Below are 21,358 nucleotides of genomic sequence, written 5' to 3'. Positions count from 1 at the left end.
GAAACTTTGACTATGAAGGAAAACGGGAATCAATTGCCACACTTATGCCCATGGTTCCACACAATATCCCTATTTTGACTCACTCGGCTCTTCAGCACAAAGAATTATTTCATATCAAGTTTCAGCATTTGCTTTCACTCACAGATTTTTGTATTTATTTATTTTTTGTCAAGTTAAATGAAATCTGGTGCTAGTATTTTTGAGTCATGCGGAATTATTAGTTTGTGTACCTCAAATAGCTTTTACAAGACTGAGTTTAATAAAAAGAAGTAAATAACCCAGCACACATTACACAGCATACAAGATAATGCCGATATATATAACTGGTAATGGTTTCTTTATAGTGCTAATGGAAGTAGGGAGGACTAAACATAATGGAGTGGTAGAGTACACCTGAAAATTGCATATAAATATAATAATTTGCAAAACAAACCATTCAATGGCATGTAAACAGTCTACAAATGCTGTATCAAAGACAAACTATGCAATAAAGAACCAAATATTAATGTAAATTAAGTTATATGCAGAAGTAGTTAACTGAACCAAAAAGACATACCGGTTTCAAAACATGAAAACGAGTGACTATTTTTTCAAGACAGAAATATAATCAGTTAAATCCTTTAGATTGTACTGAAGCTTGGACTTCTCAATTAATGAATGATAAAAAAAATCTCATATTCTAAAGACATTTCTTCAAAATTTTTGAATATTGCACACAAAGATGTTTATCATCATAAATCATCATTAAATGGACAGCCCATTGCTCATACTTGTTTTCCTTTAAATGTTATTAAAAATCGCTGAGATAAAGTAAATACCATGGAAATAGTTTCTGGATAGTAGCACAAGACAATAATTTATGATAAAAGCAAAATGCTCAAGAAAAAAACCTGCTGGTTAAAGCCTGGCCCAACAATACACTCAAGATCATGCATACTTTAAACATGCGAGCAATCCTACTGCATAAAAAAGGGACTTCTTGTGCTTGTGCTTAAAGTAAAAAATGCATGTAAGTGCTCTGGCTGGACTGAGGACCAAAGTGGAACTTTCAAATGACAGCATGCCTCACTGCTTTTCTCAGACCACCTGCCTTGGGACTGTTTCAGATTTTTCTCTCTAGGGCAGCGCGTTTTTAAACGTCCCCACCTACTCTCTGTGTGCATGGGTTCAATTTCTATATTGCTTGATAATTTCTTTGTTTCAGAATCCATGTATGAAGTTTTCCTTTGGCCTCAGACTGTTTGACAGCTACTTCCTTGTTTGGTAGGTAGACCCATTCTGTCTCAATGGCTTGTAATCCCTTGTCTGCTTACTGTCTCCCCCTATAGGTGAGAGTGTTGAAACCATCTGGAACTCTTCTAGTAGTGGAAATCTATCACACCATTTTAGCATGCCATCTAACTTGGGGCATATAATCAGATTTTGCGTTACAGGCCAATAATTATTACTGAGCACTTCCACATTCATCACACGTTCATTTCTCCAGAATATTTTCAGGTATGGAGGGATAAGAGAGAACAGAGGTGGGTAAACTACGGCCTGCGGGCCACATCCGGCACATGGGGCCGTCCTGCCTGGCCCCTGAGCTCCCGGCTGGCCCTGGCCCCTCCCCTGCTGTCCTCTCTCCCCCGCAGCCTCAGCTCGCATGGCTGCCTCCAGCCATGCGGCGCAGCTCAGGGGGAGATTTACCAGTGAACAGAGGGTGCCCTGACACAGGCCCTCCAACAACAGGGGGACCCAGGGCCAGGCACTCAGGCAACTCAGCACTGGCGCACCCCCCGCAGGGGGGAGGGGCTGCACTGCGAGGGCAGGGGAGCAGGCGGTGTGGGTGGCGGGAGCATGGGGAACGCAGGCGGAGGACTCAGGAGGAGCACTGGGCAGCTGCGCAGCCGGCCAGAGAGAAGCGGTGTTTTGAAGGGGAAACCGTCGCTACTCTCCGGCTGTACGGCTGCCCCTGCTCCTCCTGAGTCTCCGCCCATGTTCGCGGGGCAGGAAATGGGAGGGGGCAGAGGGCGGGCTGTTTGGGGGGGCACAGCCTTCCCTACCCGACCCTCCATACCGTTTTGCAACCCCGATGTGGCCCTCGGGCCAAAAAGTTTGCCCACCCCTGAGACAGAAGATGGATCAGGCATCTTTAAATGGAAGAGAGACTAAAACAGGGAGAGAGGTTGGTTGGAATAAGGAAGACTCATGCACTTCATCCTTATAATCTGTTATCTTTCAACTTGATGCATAAATTACAAGCTGTCAACTGGCCATCAATTTATATGGGAAACATGCAAGATGGCGCTCCACTTCAAAGGCCAGGGTACCAGATGTCTAGGCAGGTGCTTAACTTTAAGCGTATCAATAGGACCTACTTATGCACTTAATATTGACCTATCAACTTCAATTCTGCAGTGGTAGAGACATGGACAAGAGGACCCAAGAGATTTTTTCCCCCTCATCTTTACCATGTATTATTAGCTAGATGATTTTAATGGTCTCCTGGCTGATCACCTGAAGACAGTTTTCACTGTATAGCTACACTTCCTCCAACTCACACTTAGATCCTCTTGCTCCAATGACCTGAGTATTATTTAAGATAAAGTAATGCTAAACACTGCAGACTCCTCTACTGCAGTCTCTCATGGAATGTTGAAAGGGATCAACTGAACTTATAATGCAGTCTCGCATTCTCAAATGAACTCCAAACAATAATTAGAAGATCTTTTTGTTACTTTGAACACTGTTCCTTATCTTTTACCCCCTTATTGACACTTGTTTTTTATGATCAAAACAAGAAACAAATAAAAATGTTCGTAAAAATATGCCCATTTGTATTTCCTTCTGAAATATACTATGTCATGCAAGAAAGATAAATAAAAATGATAGATCAAACTATTGCATGCTGACAGTGCTAGGGAAAATGAAAGAATCCATTTAAATATGTACTGCATGTTTCAGCAAAAATGTATGTAACTGCAATCTGCCCTTCCACAGTACTTCTGTGCATCTTATTTCCTTCTGCATCCCGCTCATCTGTTTTTTTACTTTTCCCACATGAATCTTCTCCAGGATGTTACTTCTCTGTAGGCACAATTTCTTTGGCTTCTTTCATCTATCATATCTTCATGTACCCTTGTGGGTATCTCAGTATTTCTCTCCTTAAATTTTAGCTCCCTGCCTTTTTAAAATAATAATAATAATAATAATAATAATAATAATAAAAAAGACTTATGTATGCATTTATTTTTTCTATTTATGAGCCTTTGGCACTTTGTTCTTTCCTCCGTACCTAGCTTTTATTTCACACTGTTTATATTCTTAATGTTTTGGCTACAATTTTGTGCCAGAGACTCCACAAAGTTCACTAGGGACTTTGCTATTGCTATCAATTTTATGTGGGAGGCACTCAGAAACTACAGGGATGGGTGGCAGTATAAAACCCTAAGGAAGGAAGGATGGATAGAAATGAGTGAAATTCCTTTTCAATATCCTCTTTCAAAAGGATGCTCAGCAAATAATGCAGTTAAAAATTAAATGGGTTAAAAATTAAATGGGTTGACCCAACCAGCCATTTAACTATTTGCCCAATAAGTAAAGTCAGATATGTATACAGAGCCTGAAAGAGCTATACGTTTGCGAAGTTATCAGTTCTTTTTTACCTATTTATGCAGTAGTCAAGCTAGACATTTTCTTTAGACTTTTTACATTCACCGATTATGGAAAAAATGGAAAACAATATTAAGCGCTATTTACCATCTCCAGTTTCTCTGCTTTGAGACGAACAGTGGGGTTCAGAGAAATCTTCCTTTCTTGAGGTCCATAATTTTCAGTCCAGTTGTAAGCAACAGCTAAGAGACAGTAGATTGTACATTCACTGGAATTTTAATTGGATTTTTCCCTTTGAAGAATGTATTCTGAAGTCCTGCTGTTCAAAATAATTCCAGCTAATCACCTGATTGCAGGAATGAACTCTAATGTTTATTATGATGTTTTTCTTAAATGCTAAAAGATACATTACTAAAATATTCATTAAATACCCAAAAGGGGAAATATAGACACTGTTAAGCCATTTTATAATTATCATCACAATGAGAGCGAAGATTAACAAAAGTATGTAGCATGAGGTCATGTCGGAACAGAAAAACATGGCTGACACTACCTTCTGTCATGGAATACATACAGAGTGCTTTTGGAAATAGGTTGGGAAAAACATTTATTAATTCAGAGATGTCACTCATTTGTTAGCTTTTCCACAACTGTCAATTCCAGGTGTTTAATTTAAGGAACTGGTCGGTTCTGAGGAAATAGCAGGAGGCACTGTGTCAAGAGGAGGGATTATCTCTTGACACTGAGGGGCAGAGGTGAATTAGGGATCTTGCCTGGAGTGAATCCCTTCTGGCTTCTCCTCTTGCCTAAGTGGGAATGGGAAAGTCCTCTTCTCCAGGGCCTGTCCACCCACTGTGCCCCTCCTTTCAGATAAGAGTGTAACAATTTTCCATAATTTAAGCAATGCCTTAATACATTAAGATTTGGATGCAGTTGTTTATTTTCTCTTACGTGCAAATTATAAATTCTGGGGAAAACTGAGTCCAAAATTATAAGCAGCCAACACAAAAGATTTCACACCTACAGATTTCTTTTGCAGGGAAAACAATACAGGAAAAATCAACTATAGCTTTGCCAGAGTGCTCTGGCTTTCTCTGGAGAAACATCTCAGTACACCAGGAAAATAGCAGGAGGCTCTTCAGGGCCTTTGACTACTGGGTATATGCACTCCAGCAAACTTGTAGCTTCACTTAGATTTTAGATGCACTAACATTTTATTTAAAATAGAACAAACAATACATCCACTGGCTGAGTTTTTGCAGAGGCCAGGTTCAAAGAGGGACAGGCTCATCAATGTGAAGTTATTAAATTCCCTAATTTGGAAAGGAATTCAAAACACTTCTCATTAAAAGGCTGAAATTCTGAGGAACAACCACATATTAACTAGTGTTCTTAATTAGTTCTTCCTATTTTATTATTTCATCAAGGAGGAGACTGAGATGGGCTCAAACCAAAATGTGCATCTGAAAACCTCAGGACTCTGCAGCTTGGGACCATCTCCAAAACACAGAATCAAAACAAAAACAAAACAAAAAACAAACAAACAAAACTGGATTTTGTAATTCACAAAACATCTGTTTCCAAGCTTAAACTAATTTATATTCTCCATATGTGCTCAACAAAACATCTTTTTGGAAACCTGTAACACTAATACTGTTGGCATGCTATATTAAATTCTAAAGACAGCAGGCTACATCCTAAGCTAGAGTAAATCGGTATAGCTCCCCTGAAGTCAGTGTGTGGATACTAAGCTCACAAAACTATTGGGTCATTGGCTTTATGCATGAATTTTCTCAAGCACGTCTCAAAGTTATGCTGATTTTTCGATCCAAGAGCTTGGATCTTTGCCTCACGTCAGCGTTGAAGAAGAGGTGTGTGACAGAAGTAGCAGTTTCAGTCAAGGACATGTTGTCAAATGAGAATGGAACGAAGGAAGCCCAGAGATAGCATACAGGATAGTATAATATAGATTGTACAAGAACTGGTAGAACCACCTTGTTTATGTTGCAATACACTGTAGCCGTCTTAGTCCCTTATAAAATATCATTGGGAATCAGTTCCCACGGGGACTGTCTTTGGCAAATTAATTTTTTGTGGTGGAGACACAGGGACAAATGTCCAAAACTGAGGTCTAGATTCACAGCTGGTATAAACTGATGTAGTGTCACTAACTTCATCTGATCTAATCCAATGAATTCAATTCTATTTGTGGATTGAAGCCAATGAAGTTTCACCAGCTGAGCATCTGGCTCTCACTAAACTGCATGGTAGAGAGCCACAAAGTGGGTGAGGTAATATCTTTTACTGAACCAACTTCTGCTGGTGAGAGGACAAGCTCCCACAGGGCTGTTCTTCAGTGAAGAAGTTCTTTGTAAACTCGAAAACTTGTCTCTCTCACCAACAGAAGTTGATCTGATAAAAGATTATCTCATCCACCTTGTCTCTCTAATATCCTGGGACCAACATGGCTACAACTAAACTGCATGTGTCAATCCTGAAGAATGGGCACTTCGACTCATAATTACTCATTATGCTGACTAAGCCAACCCCTTGGGATGGCTGCATTTTCCCCCCATATTGTATGAATGGGGTAGGGGAAGGATGACTTTACCACATATGTCCAAAATCTTTAACTGTGATCAAAACAGATATAGGGCCCCACCGTTTCAAGCAGGGAGGGAAGGGGATATTTCCATCCCTATTAAGCCCCCAACCACTGTATTTTGTCTCTTACATAGATCTGTCATTTAAAAATACATTGGTTTGAGAAGTCTGGATCCTGAAAAGATGTGGCTCAGCTCACATGTACCCCCTCCTTTTAACTAAATAAGAAGCCCTAAATGGTTGGTCAGAGGAGCCTTTGTCTTGTAATGCTTCTGATCTAATCTAGTCATGGTAGTTTTCATGAGCAAGATGATCAAGAGGGCTGATTATTTAACTCAGGCTGTATGAAATACTGTGACCGCTCCAATTCCAAAAGCTGCTATTCAGCCAGTTAACCCCTTAGGGAATCTCTCTACTTATGCAAAGTTGGTCACGATCCCAATCAGACTGCTTCATTTGGAATTAGGGTATCTATTATGGGCCACGTTAATCCCTAGCGCAATTTAGCTGATGTCAGTGGAGTGACACTATGGTCCTCTGGGTTGGTCCTTCCTCTCTTGACAAATTAGATTGGGGTTCTTGGTCATGTGGACTGATCAATTAGAGAGGCAGATGTAATGAACATACTGCTTCCATTTGTACCAACTGAGTGGTAAGAGGGCTCCAGGTCTACTGCATAGCAGTACAGAGCACAACCATTAGTGTAGCCATACTTGACACCAATGTAAGTGTGTATGTCATGCCTGTGCATTTTCATTGTTCATAAATACTACACACATAATCTCACTGAGGGATTTATTACTGTCAAGTCAGATATAGTTGTTGTGAAAGATCAGATCTGATTATTTTTCCTTCAGCGCCTCCAAAATATATATCTAGAGATATGATCAATATGGTTATTACATATAAGCCCCTTTAACAATTATTTTTGTTCCTAAAATTAAAAAAAAAAACCTGCCAGAAGTATATATACTTCTACAGCATTTTATCAAACTGAGATAGCCCTGTTTCTATGGCAACCTAGTCTTGATTTATATGTGAGTCTTCATTACCTGGCTTCAACTGAATCTATTGATTATTATTGCTGTACTGAAACGTTATGATCATTCGTCTTTGTTTAGTTTCAACTATTTGTCCAAGAAACTGTCCAACGTAAATTATATTTGACAGGGATTGTTGAACAATCCATTCATCTTAGCTTTTTATTCACTGCTAGAAAAATGGCCCATACACCCTTCCTTAAAGCCTAGTAAATCACATTGTGTACTACTTTCTGTGGAAGAGTAATTGCAAAAAATAAGGGGAAAAAAATTAAATAAGCATTTACCAGTAGCAGACACATTAGCAGGGCTGCTGTCTGCAGAAGTAATTGGAGATTGTTCTCTTTTCTTGAATCCTGTTTTCATCTATGAAAGAAAATCACAAGTCATGAAATGACATTTGCTAAAGTAGGTCAAAGACAAGACTAGAAACATATGTTAACCTTTAAAAAAATGGGTGGCTGAGTAGATTAAAACAATACTGGAAGAACACTGAAGCCAAAACCCAATGTTACATTTAAACTCTTACAGGGACCATAAAAAGCAATGATATTCAGAATGTAAAGGCTACTGTGGCATACCCACTGTGCCTAAGCACTACAGAGTACTTTTTATATGGTACTATTTAAAAAGTAATTGAAGCCAATGTAAACTTGCTCTGTCTGAGGTGTAGCCCACACTGATGATTTTACAGCTTTTAAAGAGTTATTTTTCAATTCAGAAAGCATGTGTTATTTTTATTACATAAATATTTTAATAAAAAGCCCATAAATGAGACATTCTATTAGAAAACTTATTATAGATCATTATTGATTAGGTTTGTATTAAAAGTGTTAAACCTAGTGCTGAAACAGAAGAGGGCCACTTTGCCACATATTTAATAGGGTGCAGTATACTGTAAATCATGTAACATACTAGAATAACTTCTATAGCAGTGAAAAACTTGCTCTGGTTGTTTTACAGGGCTTGTTTTCCCCTCATCTTGTTTTCTGCATCTGAATTTTAATGCTGGTGAAAGTTGCAAAAGTGACTGTCTTTCATGGTGTATCCAATTTTTGCCTCTTTGCCAAGACTATTGGCAGATGGAGCATTAGTTCAAAATGGAACAGGGAAATGGACTGATACCAAAGTAATTAGGTATGGGCTGCTGAACAACTATCAAATCACAGTGGGTCATTACGGACCACAGCTGAACTTGACCTGGTAAGCTATAGTTGAAAGGCTCTGTCCCTCTGGCAGAGCTGTAAGTGTATACAAATTTAGCATTACACAATAGCAATATAACAAACGTGGTAATATTTTCTAGCGTCTGAGGTTCATTATCTGCAGAATAACCATGACAATGAACACCAAAAAAGTGTGGCTGCACCCTACACAGGATGTTTCTGAAAAGGAATACAAAGGCATCGGTTTCAAATATGGACACAGGGGAACCAACTCCTTTGACTACATAGTCTAAAAAATAATATATATATTTATAATGTATAATTCCAGTTTATTCAAATAGAATATTTTGTTCACCTCTAAAAAGAACTATAAATTAAATATATTTTTTAAAAAAAGACAGAAAACAGAGGGCTGTTCTAAAATAGTTAGCTATCCCTGGTCTTCAAAACTTTCACACCATCACACACTAAAATAGTTTCGTCTGCACTAACGATGTGCTACATTCATTAAAATGTTTATATTTTTCCTTCAGTGTGATAAAACAACATAGTTCTAAACAAAGATTTTATAGTAGTCTATATTCTCTCTCCAAACTCTATTATTATCATAAGGTGTAAAAATTTATTATTTAAAAAAACTTCTTTTTTATTGAAGGAACTTGTCAAGAGTCTCCTAAAGTCAGGGAGAGAAACACATTTCACACAGAGGAGAAACGTCCACTAACACAAGTTAGTGTGCAACTCCACACTAGCAAGCGATACAGATATACCATGTACCAGAAAGGATACGTGCAAATAAAGCAAATAAACCAAATAGTCACAGGTAGCTGGCAGCCCAGCAAGGAACAAGGTTTGAAGTCTTTTTTTATATGGTTTAGGTTTTTTGGCTTTGTTCTGGTATGGTGTAAGGAGCTTATTTTCTGTTTGATTTTAGCCCTGAAAAAATGACAGTGTTTTCTAATTTCAACGATTGTACATGGCGTCACATAATTCTCATTTTGCGGTTTAAGTTGTATATAAACCCCTATGTTATGGTAATAAGCACTGTAAAAAAAATCTTTAAATAATAGATTATTATTCTTCACTATTTACTAATATTCAAAATCTCCTCCATATCTGAAATATAAAATGGAAATGGTTAGATATTGTTTATTTTTTCAAAAGAAGAATTTGACAACCTAGGATCTCAATTAAGATTTAATTGAGAAGTGAGATCAACTAATGATTTCAGATAATATTCTCATTCCATTGGCCAGTACTGTTGATTCTAGAGAGATCTTATACATCTACCAGAAAGCTCCCAGGAATACCCTAGGAAAGTTCATGTTCTGAGGCGGGGTCCAATCATAGAATCATAGAATCTCAGGGTTGGAAGGGACCTCAGGAGGTCATCTAGTCCAACCCCCTGCTCAAAGCAGGACCAAACCCAACTAAATCATCCCAGCCAGGGCTTTGTCAAGCCTGACCTTAAAAGCCTCTAAGGAAGGAGATTCCACTACCTCCCTAGGTAACCCATTCCAGTTCTTCACCACCCTACTAGTGAAAAAGTTTTTCCTAATATCCAACCTAAACCTCCCCCTCTGCAACTTGAGACCATTACATACAATCACTTACATACTGGAATGGTAACTACATGCCATTAATCTAATACTGAAATATGGAAAAAAGTTGCAATAGGATTTCTTTAATTTAGAAAATTCATCTCTTATTTGGCTTTTCTTAAAACAAGAAGACAAGACTGTACTCACAGTGTAGGGTGTGGACACCTTTGAAGTCAGATTCTCATTAGGCGGTGAAAGAAGATTAAATGCGAGTAGTGTCTGTTGCTGTCCACATCCAGCAGATGTCAAGAGACTGCCAGGACTTTGAGGATTTTCAAAGTAACTGGGAAAAACTCTTTGTCTGATAAAAGCGATCTCCCAGGCAGATTCAGATCTAAATTTAAAAATAAATGGTTTACATATATTATATGCAACACTGTTCATAAAATAATAAAGCAGCCTTGCAAAATTCTACTTGTCCAAGCTTCATGGGGTGAGAATTTTTTTGACATTTGTTTTTATTTCATTCCTCATAATCAGTTATGACGGTGAAGGACAGGTGTGTAGCATTTGTGACAGAGCTAGTAAATTTTCTTAATTTTGCATCACTTAGATTAGTAACATATTTGAACTTTTTTATAGTAATGAGTATTTAATATTTCAGACGCATGAACTTGTCTTCTTACTTCAAACACGTTTCACAAAATATTTCAAACTACTCAAAAGAAAACTTGTACAAATTTCACTTTTGGGGTTTAGCTGTTGTAGTACAATAATTACCTCAGCTTTGTTCTGTTGATTATACTTTTTGCTTCTTCATAGGAGACTCCAATCATTGACTCCTTGTTTATGGATACAAGCTGGTCTCCAGGCTTGAGTCGTCCATCCTAACAGTAACAATAAAGAATCCAAGTGTGGCATTCTGTATTGATTGTTGCTGAAGATGCAACTGAAACAAGTTTCTAATTGCAACAGTTTAACATGTACTTTTGAACCTATGAATTTAAGAAACAGTCAAGGTTGGCCAGACTTTCTGCCTGGACCAATATGTTTAATCTGTAAATTAGTAGTTTCCATTGGTAATATACATCTTCTGTGCTGCTGCTTAGTAGAATAACTATGCAATGAAAGAACGTGTTGTATGTACTAGATGTCAAAAGGCACAAAGAAACAATCAATACTATATTCAACTATTTGGTTCTATAAATCAGTATCAAACATTCAAAAATTGTTACCGTGCAGAAAAGGTATGAATGCACCAGACTCACTATTATAACTGCTTTGAGGGAAAAATATGCTGACCAATTTTTCCAACCACTCAACTATATACTATTCATTTTTAATAAACGCTATATTATTAATTGCCTGTCAACCACAGAATCATAGAAATGTAGGATTCAAAGTCATCTAGTCCAGTCCTGCCTCAGTGCAGGGAACTAAATATTAACTAGACCATCCTTGACAGGTCTTTGTCTAACCTGTTCTTAAAAACCTCTAGTAACAGATTCCACAACCTCCCTAGGCAATTTGTTCCTGTGCTTAACTACCCTTACAGTTAGGAATTTTTCCTAATGTCTAACCTAAATCTCTCTTGCTGCAATTTCAGCCCATTATTTCTTGTCCTGTCCTACAGGAATCTCAAGCATAGCTCTACAGGTCTAGCTGTTCCATTTTTATATATATATTTTTTTCAGTTGTGAGAGAAGCCGACCACCCCATTCTGTCCGATTTGTTTGCCTGTGCTGCAGGCTGTTTGTTTTTAGATTCAGACTTTTTGCTTTGCTACCATGCAAGTAAGTCAAAGGATAACATAGCCACTATATGTCTGATTTCCATGATGGCTTGAGTGAGCATGAGAACCTCAGTCAGTCACTTGTTTAGCTTTTCACTTATGATCGGGGGGGAACCCCAAAAACCCCTCGCCAATCACACAACCCTAATTGTCACGTACTATCTCACACTGAAACCCATACAGGGTATCATTTAGCAATTCCAGCCCTTACTCAATGAGGGACTATACCCTGCAAGAAATCTTTCCTAACCCCCTCTTTTGGCCTTCAAACACCCCCCGCCCCGCCCAACCTCTCCAAGCTCATCATCAGAAGCAAGCTCCTCACAGATCAGGACACACTAACTCAAAGCAGCACCAGACTCTGCCTGAATAACAAATGCTAATAACTGAACACAAAACCTGTAGATGTATCTCCACTGCTACAATGATCAATACCTCCCACAACACGCTTTTCAAGATCCACGGGTCCTATGCCTATCACAACATGAGGTGTACTTCAGCCAGTGCACTATATGCCCCAACAAAGGGGTGAAAACAGACAATCATTATGCTCTTGAATGAACTGTCACAGAAAAATTACAAGACAAAAACACCGTATCACCTATGGGTGAACACTTTTTACAAAGCGATCACTCTGACCTCTCTGTCCTCATGCTCAAAGGAAACCTGCACAACACCTTCAAAAGACAAGCCTAGGTGCTGAAATTCATAACTTTACTAGATGCTAAAAATCATGGTCTTAATAAAAACACTGGGTTTATGGCTTATTACAACAATCTCTAACCCTTTTTTCTCCTATTATTGAAGAGGTTTTAATGGGCCTCTTCGGCTTGAGTTGTCCATTCTAATATATGTTAACTAGTTATGTTAAACAATCTCTTCCACCGTGTATTTAGCTGTGATACTGAGGGCAGGTTTACAAATTTAAATCAGCACAGATGCACCTATGCAGCTGTAGTGCGTCTGGTGAAGACGCTCTTAGTCGATGGGGGAGAGCTTTCCTGTTGGCTTAATAACTCCATCTCCGCAAGAGGCAGTATTATGTCGATGGGAGAAGTGGATTGATTTGCAACTTTCTGCAAACATAGAGACATACCACATTTCTGTTACAGACAGTCATAAGACAACACTTTAAAAAAGGGGGCCTGAATTCTCATTTACACTGAGGTCTTTTTACTTTCTTCTGGCTGTGTAAATGGGCCTTCGAGTGGGCATAAATCACAGCGTAGTTGAGAATTCAGTTGAGAATTGAGAATTATTAATCATTCTATATATTGTCATACTTTTTTCTAGCTTATGCTTATAGATTGTAAAATTACTATATTTCATTAGTATATGGCAAAAAATATATATACATTCAAGATGCACCTGTGTTTCTGAATCTATACGTAATTAATTGCATGGAATATTTGGAAGATCTGAAATACAAAATTCTACCTTCATTCAATTTTTTAATATTTAATAAAAAATCCCCAGAAAAAATAAACATTTGAAAATAGTAAACCTAAATATGCTGGCCTGACAAGGAACAAATATATACAATTTTATAATATACATATACTTATAGTTTAGCTGCTTGAACACTATGATTTTATAACACACCATATTGTGTTGTTTAATATTTGTCTTTGACCACAAACAAAAAAAGCTTGTTTTTTCATTTGCCGCCAGTGTACAAAAATACCAACTACAATGCTGCCCTCTGGTGGCTCACATGACAAACATCACATTTTAAATTGAGAAATTTCAAGAAGATGAGGATTTAAATACAGCCTCCAATGTTGACCGTTTGAACTGTTTTAGTGTTACAGTACAGTTTGAAAATAAATGACCTAGTCTTGCTCCCACTGACCACAACGGTGAAGGAATGGGCACTAAATTACATAGGTTAAGACCGTAAAATGTTTTTGGTAGCTATAACAAAATAAGACTGAAAAAAGAAAAATCACTGTTATCCATAAATAAGCAGTTTTAAGGTAGCATTCCAATTTGCTCCCTGATCTGCAGTCTGGCCTTAACCTGCCCTCCCTTTCTGTACCTACAAATCTGTGGTCACAAATAACCACAGGCAGAATTTTGAGGGCACAAATCATTGCAGGTGCAATTAATGTTGTTAAACATTCATGCCTTTGCTTTGCAGACACAATTAATATTTACATGTCAAAATGTCCCACTATTGTATACAGTGTTGTAGCTGTGTCAGTTCCAGGATATTAAAGAGATAAGGTAGGTGAAATAATATCTTTTTTTGAATCAGCTTCTGTTGGTGAGAGAGACAAGCTTTTGAGTTTACACAAAGCTCTTCTTGTGGTCTGGAAAACTCTCTCAATCCTCATTCTGAAAGGAAACCTGCAGAACACTTTCAAAACACAAGCCAGGGGCTTAAATTCATAACTTTGCTAGACGCTAAAAATCATGGACTGAGCAGAGGCACTGGATTTATGACTTATTACAACAATCTATAAGCCACTAAAAACCCTTCCCGCCCAACTGCTTCCCCCCGCACCCGTTTCTGTTCCTCCTTATGACTGGAGGGGTGTTCACCTGGAATGGTCCCTTGAAATGTATGTTCACTACTTATGCTAAACAATCTATTCCACTTGGTATTTAGCTGTTATATTCTGATTAAGGTTGTGTCTACACTACAAAATGAAGTCGACCTAACTTACATCGGCATACTGCCACCGCAGTAATTACATAAGCAATGTAGTGTCTACACTGACACTGCACTGACCTAAACACATCAGCCTCGACTCTACGCTGCTCATGGAGTAAAGTTAAGTTGGCGTAGTGGGGCAGTTACATTGTCTGGACCAAAATTTAAGTGTAGATGCTTCCATAGTTAGGTCAACATAAGCTGCCTTGCATTGACCTAACTCTGTAATGTAGACCAGACCTAAGTTTCCCAGACCTGAAGAAGAGCTCTGCGAAAGCTTATCTCTCATACCAACAGATGTTGGTCCAATAAAAGGTATTACCTCACCCTCCTTGTTTCTAAAATGACCCATATCACACTTATAAATAGCCCTGGGTTCAAAAAGAGAGGCTATGTTTAGAAAATCTAGCTCTGAAAACTGATTTTTTTTGTGATTTATTAGTTCCCCTTGTCCATTACATACTTTCAGTGATGCAAGATATATATTTAAAGAGTTTAGTATAACTCTTAATTATCTGGCCTATAGGATATCCCCTTTATTCTGGCCTGGCAATAGCTACTGTTTGAGTCTCAACTGGGAAAAAACTGATAGGATTTTGTGATCAAGGAAAATGATAGGGTATCAGGAGATCCGAGTTCTAATTGCAGCTCTGCCACATACGTGTGTGACCTTGGGTGAGCAAATCACAACTTTTCTGTGTCTCAGTCTTCTCATGTAGAAGATGTGCATAATGATTCCTATGTACATCATACCTTAGTTCACCTAAGTGGCAATCAACTGCAGTGGTGATGAGTGCAGGATGGTTAAAAGGGCCATTCTACTGATATAAAATGGCATAGGAAATGGGAGAAGGAAAGAAGTGCAGAAGTTTGTGCCTATGACCACTAAGCTCCTTTAAAGAAGATCAAGCATATGCTCCCAACTAGTATGTAGCTGCCTGGGATCCTGACCACCAGCCAGCCCCAACTTTTACCTTGGCCACCAACTAGTCCCAATCCTATACCCCTGGGCCAGCTGTGGCATGCCAGCAGGAACAACTGGATTCCTTTCCTAGTTTTCTCCTGAGTGCCCTGTAAGCCTTCTGACTACCACATGGATGCATGGAGGAGGAGAAGGAAAGAAGATAGCCACACACTTGCCTCCTCCTTCCCATACAGGATCGTCAACACAAGGCAAGATTTGACACTTGACAGGATGCTCTACTAAAGGCGATGCCATTGTCTAAAAAAAATCTAGTGTCGCCTATCAGAACACTGTTTTTTAGATCTGGCGTGCTGCTAGCATAGCAAGTCAAAGTAGATCAGTCTTGATGTAGGAGAGCATTTATACTGAGGTTGGTAATAAATAAAGAAAAAAATAGAGCTGCATGGGAAGGAACCATGAATAAAAGAGGACTTTATAATATCCACCTTATGACAGTCACCTCCAGGGATAACTTCTTGGATATATACCAAGGGACCTTCATTTCTGTTAATTCCTCCCACAATGTTCAAACCCAGGCCTGTTCCCTTGGAAACAGTGATAATCTGAAATGCACTATCACTAAGAGAAAAAAAAAAGAAAAGAAAATTAGCATTAAAAGATCAGTTACACAGTCTATGGAGCTTGAATAAAGCAGCAATGAAGACCCATGTGCAATATTTCTCTTGTGTTGCAACAATTAGTTTGACATAAATGGCTGACATTTAATCATACTGTCCACATTCTACTCAATACAAAATTACTAATTTCAATACTAATTTAAGCAATTACAAATAGGAAGTCAAGTTAAACTAAGCATTAATGCAGTGCTATATACACTGATAGAATTAAAGTGTGTCTAATTCTCTACTTTCATTAGAGACATAACTATATTTCTAGGGATCTGAAAGTAATCATAAAAATGCATTCATCTGGAAAGTTTCACGTCACCTTTCTCTTTTTAAAATCACTTTAAATAAAAGTATTTTGTGTTCTTGAGTAAATCAAACTGCAAGGCTGTCTTGCTGTGTGTCTATTCCATCTAAAGTCCTCTCCCGCCCCACACCATGACGGGCTGTCCACTCCACATAAGGCCAGAAGGGAGTGAAGTAGCTAGGTAGGCCAATTAACTGCCTGGGCTGTACCTGGAGGAGCAGCCAGGAAACAGGTATTAATCAGAGGGCGGGAACAGGTTCATAGACAAGGCAGTGGACAGCCTGGGACAATTTGAGCTGGAAGGTTTTAATATCCCGGAAGGGGGAAACGTGCCAGAAGGCTAAGTCATAAAGAGGAAGCAGGAGGTCCTGGAGCCTGCAGACTGAGAAAGAGAGGAGTGCAACCACTGGAAGGGGCATTGACCTGGCAGAGCTAATTCCCAGAACTGCCAGGAGGTGGTGCTATCACACCATCCACAAAACTTACAGCATTTTTACTGCTTACGGTTTTCCAGAAACTTGGTATAAATATTTTTCAACTGCCTCAGTTCAACACAAGCATTTTTATAAAGCTGTTTCTATATATATTAAGATAGAACTTGTTTCAAAAGTTGTTAGAGCAAAGTGCTGGGTGTTAGGACTCCTGAATTCTAGCCCTGGTTCTGTCACTGACTCACAGCGTGACCTTGAATAAGTTGGCCAAAATTTTCAAAGCTGGATGTCTAAAATGAAGCAGCAAAATAAATATGGCCTGGCATTCCAAGGTGCTGAGCTTGTGAATTTAGGACATGTATGCCATGCCTACCTTTCTAGCTTCTAGTGACTTCAACTGAATAGGCAACAAATATATTTTCATGTTTTTCTCTTTTTTGGCTTTCTAAAAAATTATTATTATTGGATTGGCAGCCCTTCTGCAGTGTTTGCAACCCAAGCATTGTGGCAATCTGCTAGTGTACGTGAATCAGAACCAAAAACTAACTAGGAGCTGGGTAGAAATTACAGTAAATCTGATCAGCCTAATTTCACCAAAATGAGCAAAACACAAAAAGTAAACAAATGGCACAAAATGGCCAAAAAAAGTTAGCTTTAAAAATTCTTTCAGTTTTAATAATCAACGGTGTGATTAGTAACATGATTTTAAAAAATACAATCTTGGTAGCCCTTTAGTGAGCTCCACCCAAAATATTCATAAGCACCTAAACCCAACTACTTTTGACCAAGGGAGTTCAGAGAAGATAGCTAGAGTCAGTTTCAGGAATTACTTTGAGAGTTGCGGGGATGTTGTGGTAACAGAATTATTTCCATTGTAGCTGATGACAATCTCCTTTGGACGTAGAAGCTGAGGACTTTGTGACCTTGAGGATGATCCAGAAGAAAGGCTGTCAACAGGTTTTCCTTAATGAAAGAAATAGTGAGAAAAGAGAAATAAAAACCACATTCAGGGAAGGCAAAGTGTTTCATTGACATACAACATCAATTTCTGCGAGTCTTGCTCAGGCAAATAGTTCAGTACATGTCAGGAAGAGGAGCATGAGTTTTCCCCATGAACTTAAGCTAATAAACTGTTCTAGTTCGGGTAAACTGAACCATTATGACCAAGTCTTTTATTACTAATTTTGATATTGAATATAATAAAAGTGTCTGTGGTATCGAGTGCTTCCACAAGCAAGCATTTCAGGCTTCTGTGTAATATTCAGCTTGTCACAAGATCCAGCATTTGGAAGTCTTGCAATCAGCCATATCCAGCTTTCTGGATAATAGGAAAAGATGTGAAGGCTCTAAACCTACTCCTGGGAAGGAATGAGTGTGATCTGACCCCCTCCTTTTGGCTCTAGGAAGGCAATATTTAGCACCCAGGTTCATTTTATAACATATGCACTTGATTTGAAAAATCAGAGCAATAGGACGCTGGAGTTGAGAGCAGATACAATACACTGTATCAGCTGCTGAAAATAATTTATCCTTGCAGTGCTGAATTTATCCCCTCTGCCCTCTCATACTCCTAAATCAACAGCTCATGTGTTTCACCCCACTTTCCCGGACTTCCCTTGTTTCCATCCTTAGAGAGGAGCCCATAAAAGAAACCTTTTGTCAAAAGGACAAACAAACCCACAAAGAAGCCTGAGGCTACACAGCTTCAGAGTGGAAGCTAAGCCAAGCACTCAGGTTTTCAGAAACAGCCATCACTTGCTGACACGTGACGACTGGCCGTTCAAATGAAAAGAGTGAGTGAAGCAAAATAATCTTGTATCTACCTTTCTTAAAGAAGAAGGTAGATGCAATATATGCATCAGGCCTGCACAATATGCGGCCCGCGTGGGCTCACTGTGCGGCCTGCGGGGGGGGGGGTGAGTAGGCAAGCGGCAGGTGAGGGAGGGGGGCTGAGGAGGCGAGCGGGCAGGCAGTGGCGGGGGACGGGTGAGCCGGCGGCAGGGAGCGAGGCTGAGGAGAGGACCTATTCTACTGATCTGGTCTGGCTCCCAGCCCCTCTCCAAGGGTTGCAGCTGTCTGGAGGTGCTGCCTTCCATGCCTTCCTCAGTCACACCTCATTCATTCAACAGGGCAATTGGTTACAAAGTAGGGGGAAGATCTTATTCTACTTCTAGCAAAAAGACATTTTTCTTTTACCTTAATTATACTACCTTAGGGGCTCGCTATAACATATTACCAAGGTTCAATACCGCTGTTTTGGCGGGGCGGCGCTGGGGAAGGAGGGTTTGTTTTCGCAGGGCGGGCGGTGCTGGGGGAGGGGTTGTGTTTCGGGGGGCTGGGCGGTGCTGGGTGTGTGTGTGTTTCGGCGGCGCTGGGGGGGTTCAGTGGCGCTGTGGGGGGTTTCAGCCCTCAGCTGTTTTCTTTGGAGTAATATGGCCCTCGCCGCTTTACGAGTTGTGCAGGCCTGACATAAATCATCCTTACCGGTGCAGCAACCCCAAATGGAGTGTGAAGAGTTACAATCTCTCAGGTATCAACAATTTGCAATGTTAATACACCTTTCATCAGAGAATTTCATAACATTTTATAAACCATTCATTAATTAAAACCCTTTGAGGTAGGTGATACAATATAGATGGGGAAATAGACATGGAGAAGGTAAGTGACTTTCCCAAGATCACAAAGTGAGTTAATGCTCAAGTAATTAATGAACATAGGAGTCCTGCCAAACTCCTAGTCACCTGCTCTACTCACTAAACCATACCCCCCAAACCTACATCTTTGAAGTGCCGATTTACATTTCATACAAGGATGACTACAGTGTTCTCCAACATTATTTCAAGCTATCAAGCATCCTCTACTACTTCTTTATAGTGCAAAATGTAGAAATATTTAACGCCTCACCAGCTAGCACTTGTGTTGGTGAACATCTTCCAGAGCCTGTGTTACTGCATGATCCATATTTATCCATCAGGTCTAGAAATTCTTTCCTATAATAATTAAAAATACCTTTGTTTTTTATTTATTTGACTTCAGTTAGAAATGCACCCTTGGAGACCACATAGGATGCCACTTGTTTAGAATGCGTCTCTCACATTTTCCTCTGAACACCCAATTTCCCCAGACCACAGTGTACTAAAGGTCAGATGGCTCAACACCAGATGAAAAATGACGTTTTTGTCAGATATAAAAATACTGAGAACAGATAAGTGAAAGAGTAGCATGATATTGAAGGACAAGCACAGAGGCTGATGACAGTCTATAAATAAGATGGGCCGGTTACCACAAGGTACAGAGGTTTAATTACTAGCTTTATTCACCCTGGTTTGCAAGTGCCTCTGGAACGGCTCAACAGTGACCCCTCTGGATGATGAGAGAGTGGTGCTGCTTGATTCCAAAAGGAGTTATTCACTAACAGAAATTCTATGCATAGCACAAGGGTAGAAAGCTTTTGTTCTAGCTTTGTTATTTATTTTGAGACACAATATTTGATACATAATAGAAGGATGGAAAGCACTTGGAACCTGTTTTTGCTTTTCCTGCACAATAATAAATCAGATTACATTCATAGGATTTATATATATCTGAATTCTCTCATGTCTATTCAGGGATTCTGCATTATAAAGACAGCCTTTTCTTTGCTTGCTCCACTGGAAAAGCCAGTGAGCTCCTACTAGCTTTTCTGATTGTTGCTCTCAACATTTTGTCTGATCAAGTGCACTACTTTGAAACACGAAATGTGACAATGTCTATTTTTCTGCATTGTTTTAAATATCAGCTGACTTATTTGTCTTACAAATATTTAGGAACAGAGAGCCTAATTCTCACCTCACCTTCACAAGTTTTACACCAGCGTAATTGACTTCACCAGAATAATTGCTGATTTACAACAGCATAAGATTAGATTCAATCCCAGATTTTCTATTCAAATTCTTTCCAGGCTATCCCTTTCTTTAATTCCAAACTACAACAGTAATGAGGGGAAAGAAATTTCACATAATGGATAGTCCCCATTTCTTTCTCTTTGTTGCAGCACTATACATTTGATTAATAACTCTCTACATATAAAGATGAAAGATACCTGTGAAGCTTACAAAATATTTTTTGTGGGTTTTTGAGAGAGATTCTGGTAATTTTATTTGAAAACACAGATCAAACAAGGAAAGCTAGCCACTGGCCATTAACAGCTACAGCTTGCTTCTGTTCTCATATAAGGGCAAACATTGTTATGTATCCTGTTTTAAAAAAAGGAGGGAGGGCAGCCCTCCTGCAACAAGCCTGTCATAACAGAGCAAGCTGGCAGAGAAAGAATAGTGCTGCTTTTTCCTCTTCGACCACCTTCTAACATGTCCAAAGAAGCAGAGCCACTTCACCCAAGTGGTCATTGGCTCTCCACTTGTTTCAGGATCCAGTTAAAGTTGCATTGGGTAACTTAAAAACATTCTGTGGACTCCTTCTACCACACCTCGGGAATCATACCCCACATTACTTTCCCTTCTGCTCATCTAGCACTACTTTCTTCTCTATCCCACCATACAACCTTGCTACTGATGGTGAAAGATCCTTTTCCACATCAGCTCCTGCCCTCGGCAGACGTTTTTATTCCTCCCTCTAACTCCAAATATTAGCTGAATATC

General features: G+C 39.2%; 1 protein-coding gene across 5 annotated transcripts in view; it reads right to left on the bottom strand.

The window, feature by feature from the left end:
• STXBP4 (syntaxin binding protein 4) overlaps positions 1–21,358 on the bottom strand; it is a 129,207-nt gene that overhangs the window by 87,996 nt on the left and 19,853 nt on the right. For all 5 annotated transcript variants that reach the window (XM_044982666.1, XM_044982664.1, XM_044982667.1 and 2 more), the window contains 7 exons: positions 19,626–19,711; positions 17,552–17,684; positions 15,804–15,936; positions 10,726–10,832; positions 10,153–10,339; positions 7,526–7,604; positions 3,742–3,836 (listed from right to left, as the gene is read on the bottom strand). In XM_044982666.1, coding sequence (XP_044838601.1) covers positions 3,742–3,836; positions 7,526–7,604; positions 10,153–10,339; positions 10,726–10,832; positions 15,804–15,936; positions 17,552–17,684; positions 19,626–19,711 — 820 coding nt within the window. The remainder of the gene's footprint in view (positions 1–3,741; positions 3,837–7,525; positions 7,605–10,152; positions 10,340–10,725; positions 10,833–15,803; positions 15,937–17,551; positions 17,685–19,625; positions 19,712–21,358) is intronic.

The sequence above is a fragment of the Mauremys mutica genome, chromosome 12, assembly GCF_020497125.1.
Source record: "Mauremys mutica isolate MM-2020 ecotype Southern chromosome 12, ASM2049712v1, whole genome shotgun sequence".
NCBI classification, from domain to species: Eukaryota; Metazoa; Chordata; order Testudines; family Geoemydidae; genus Mauremys; species Mauremys mutica.
This window is presented reverse-complemented; position numbering and strand designations above follow the sequence as displayed.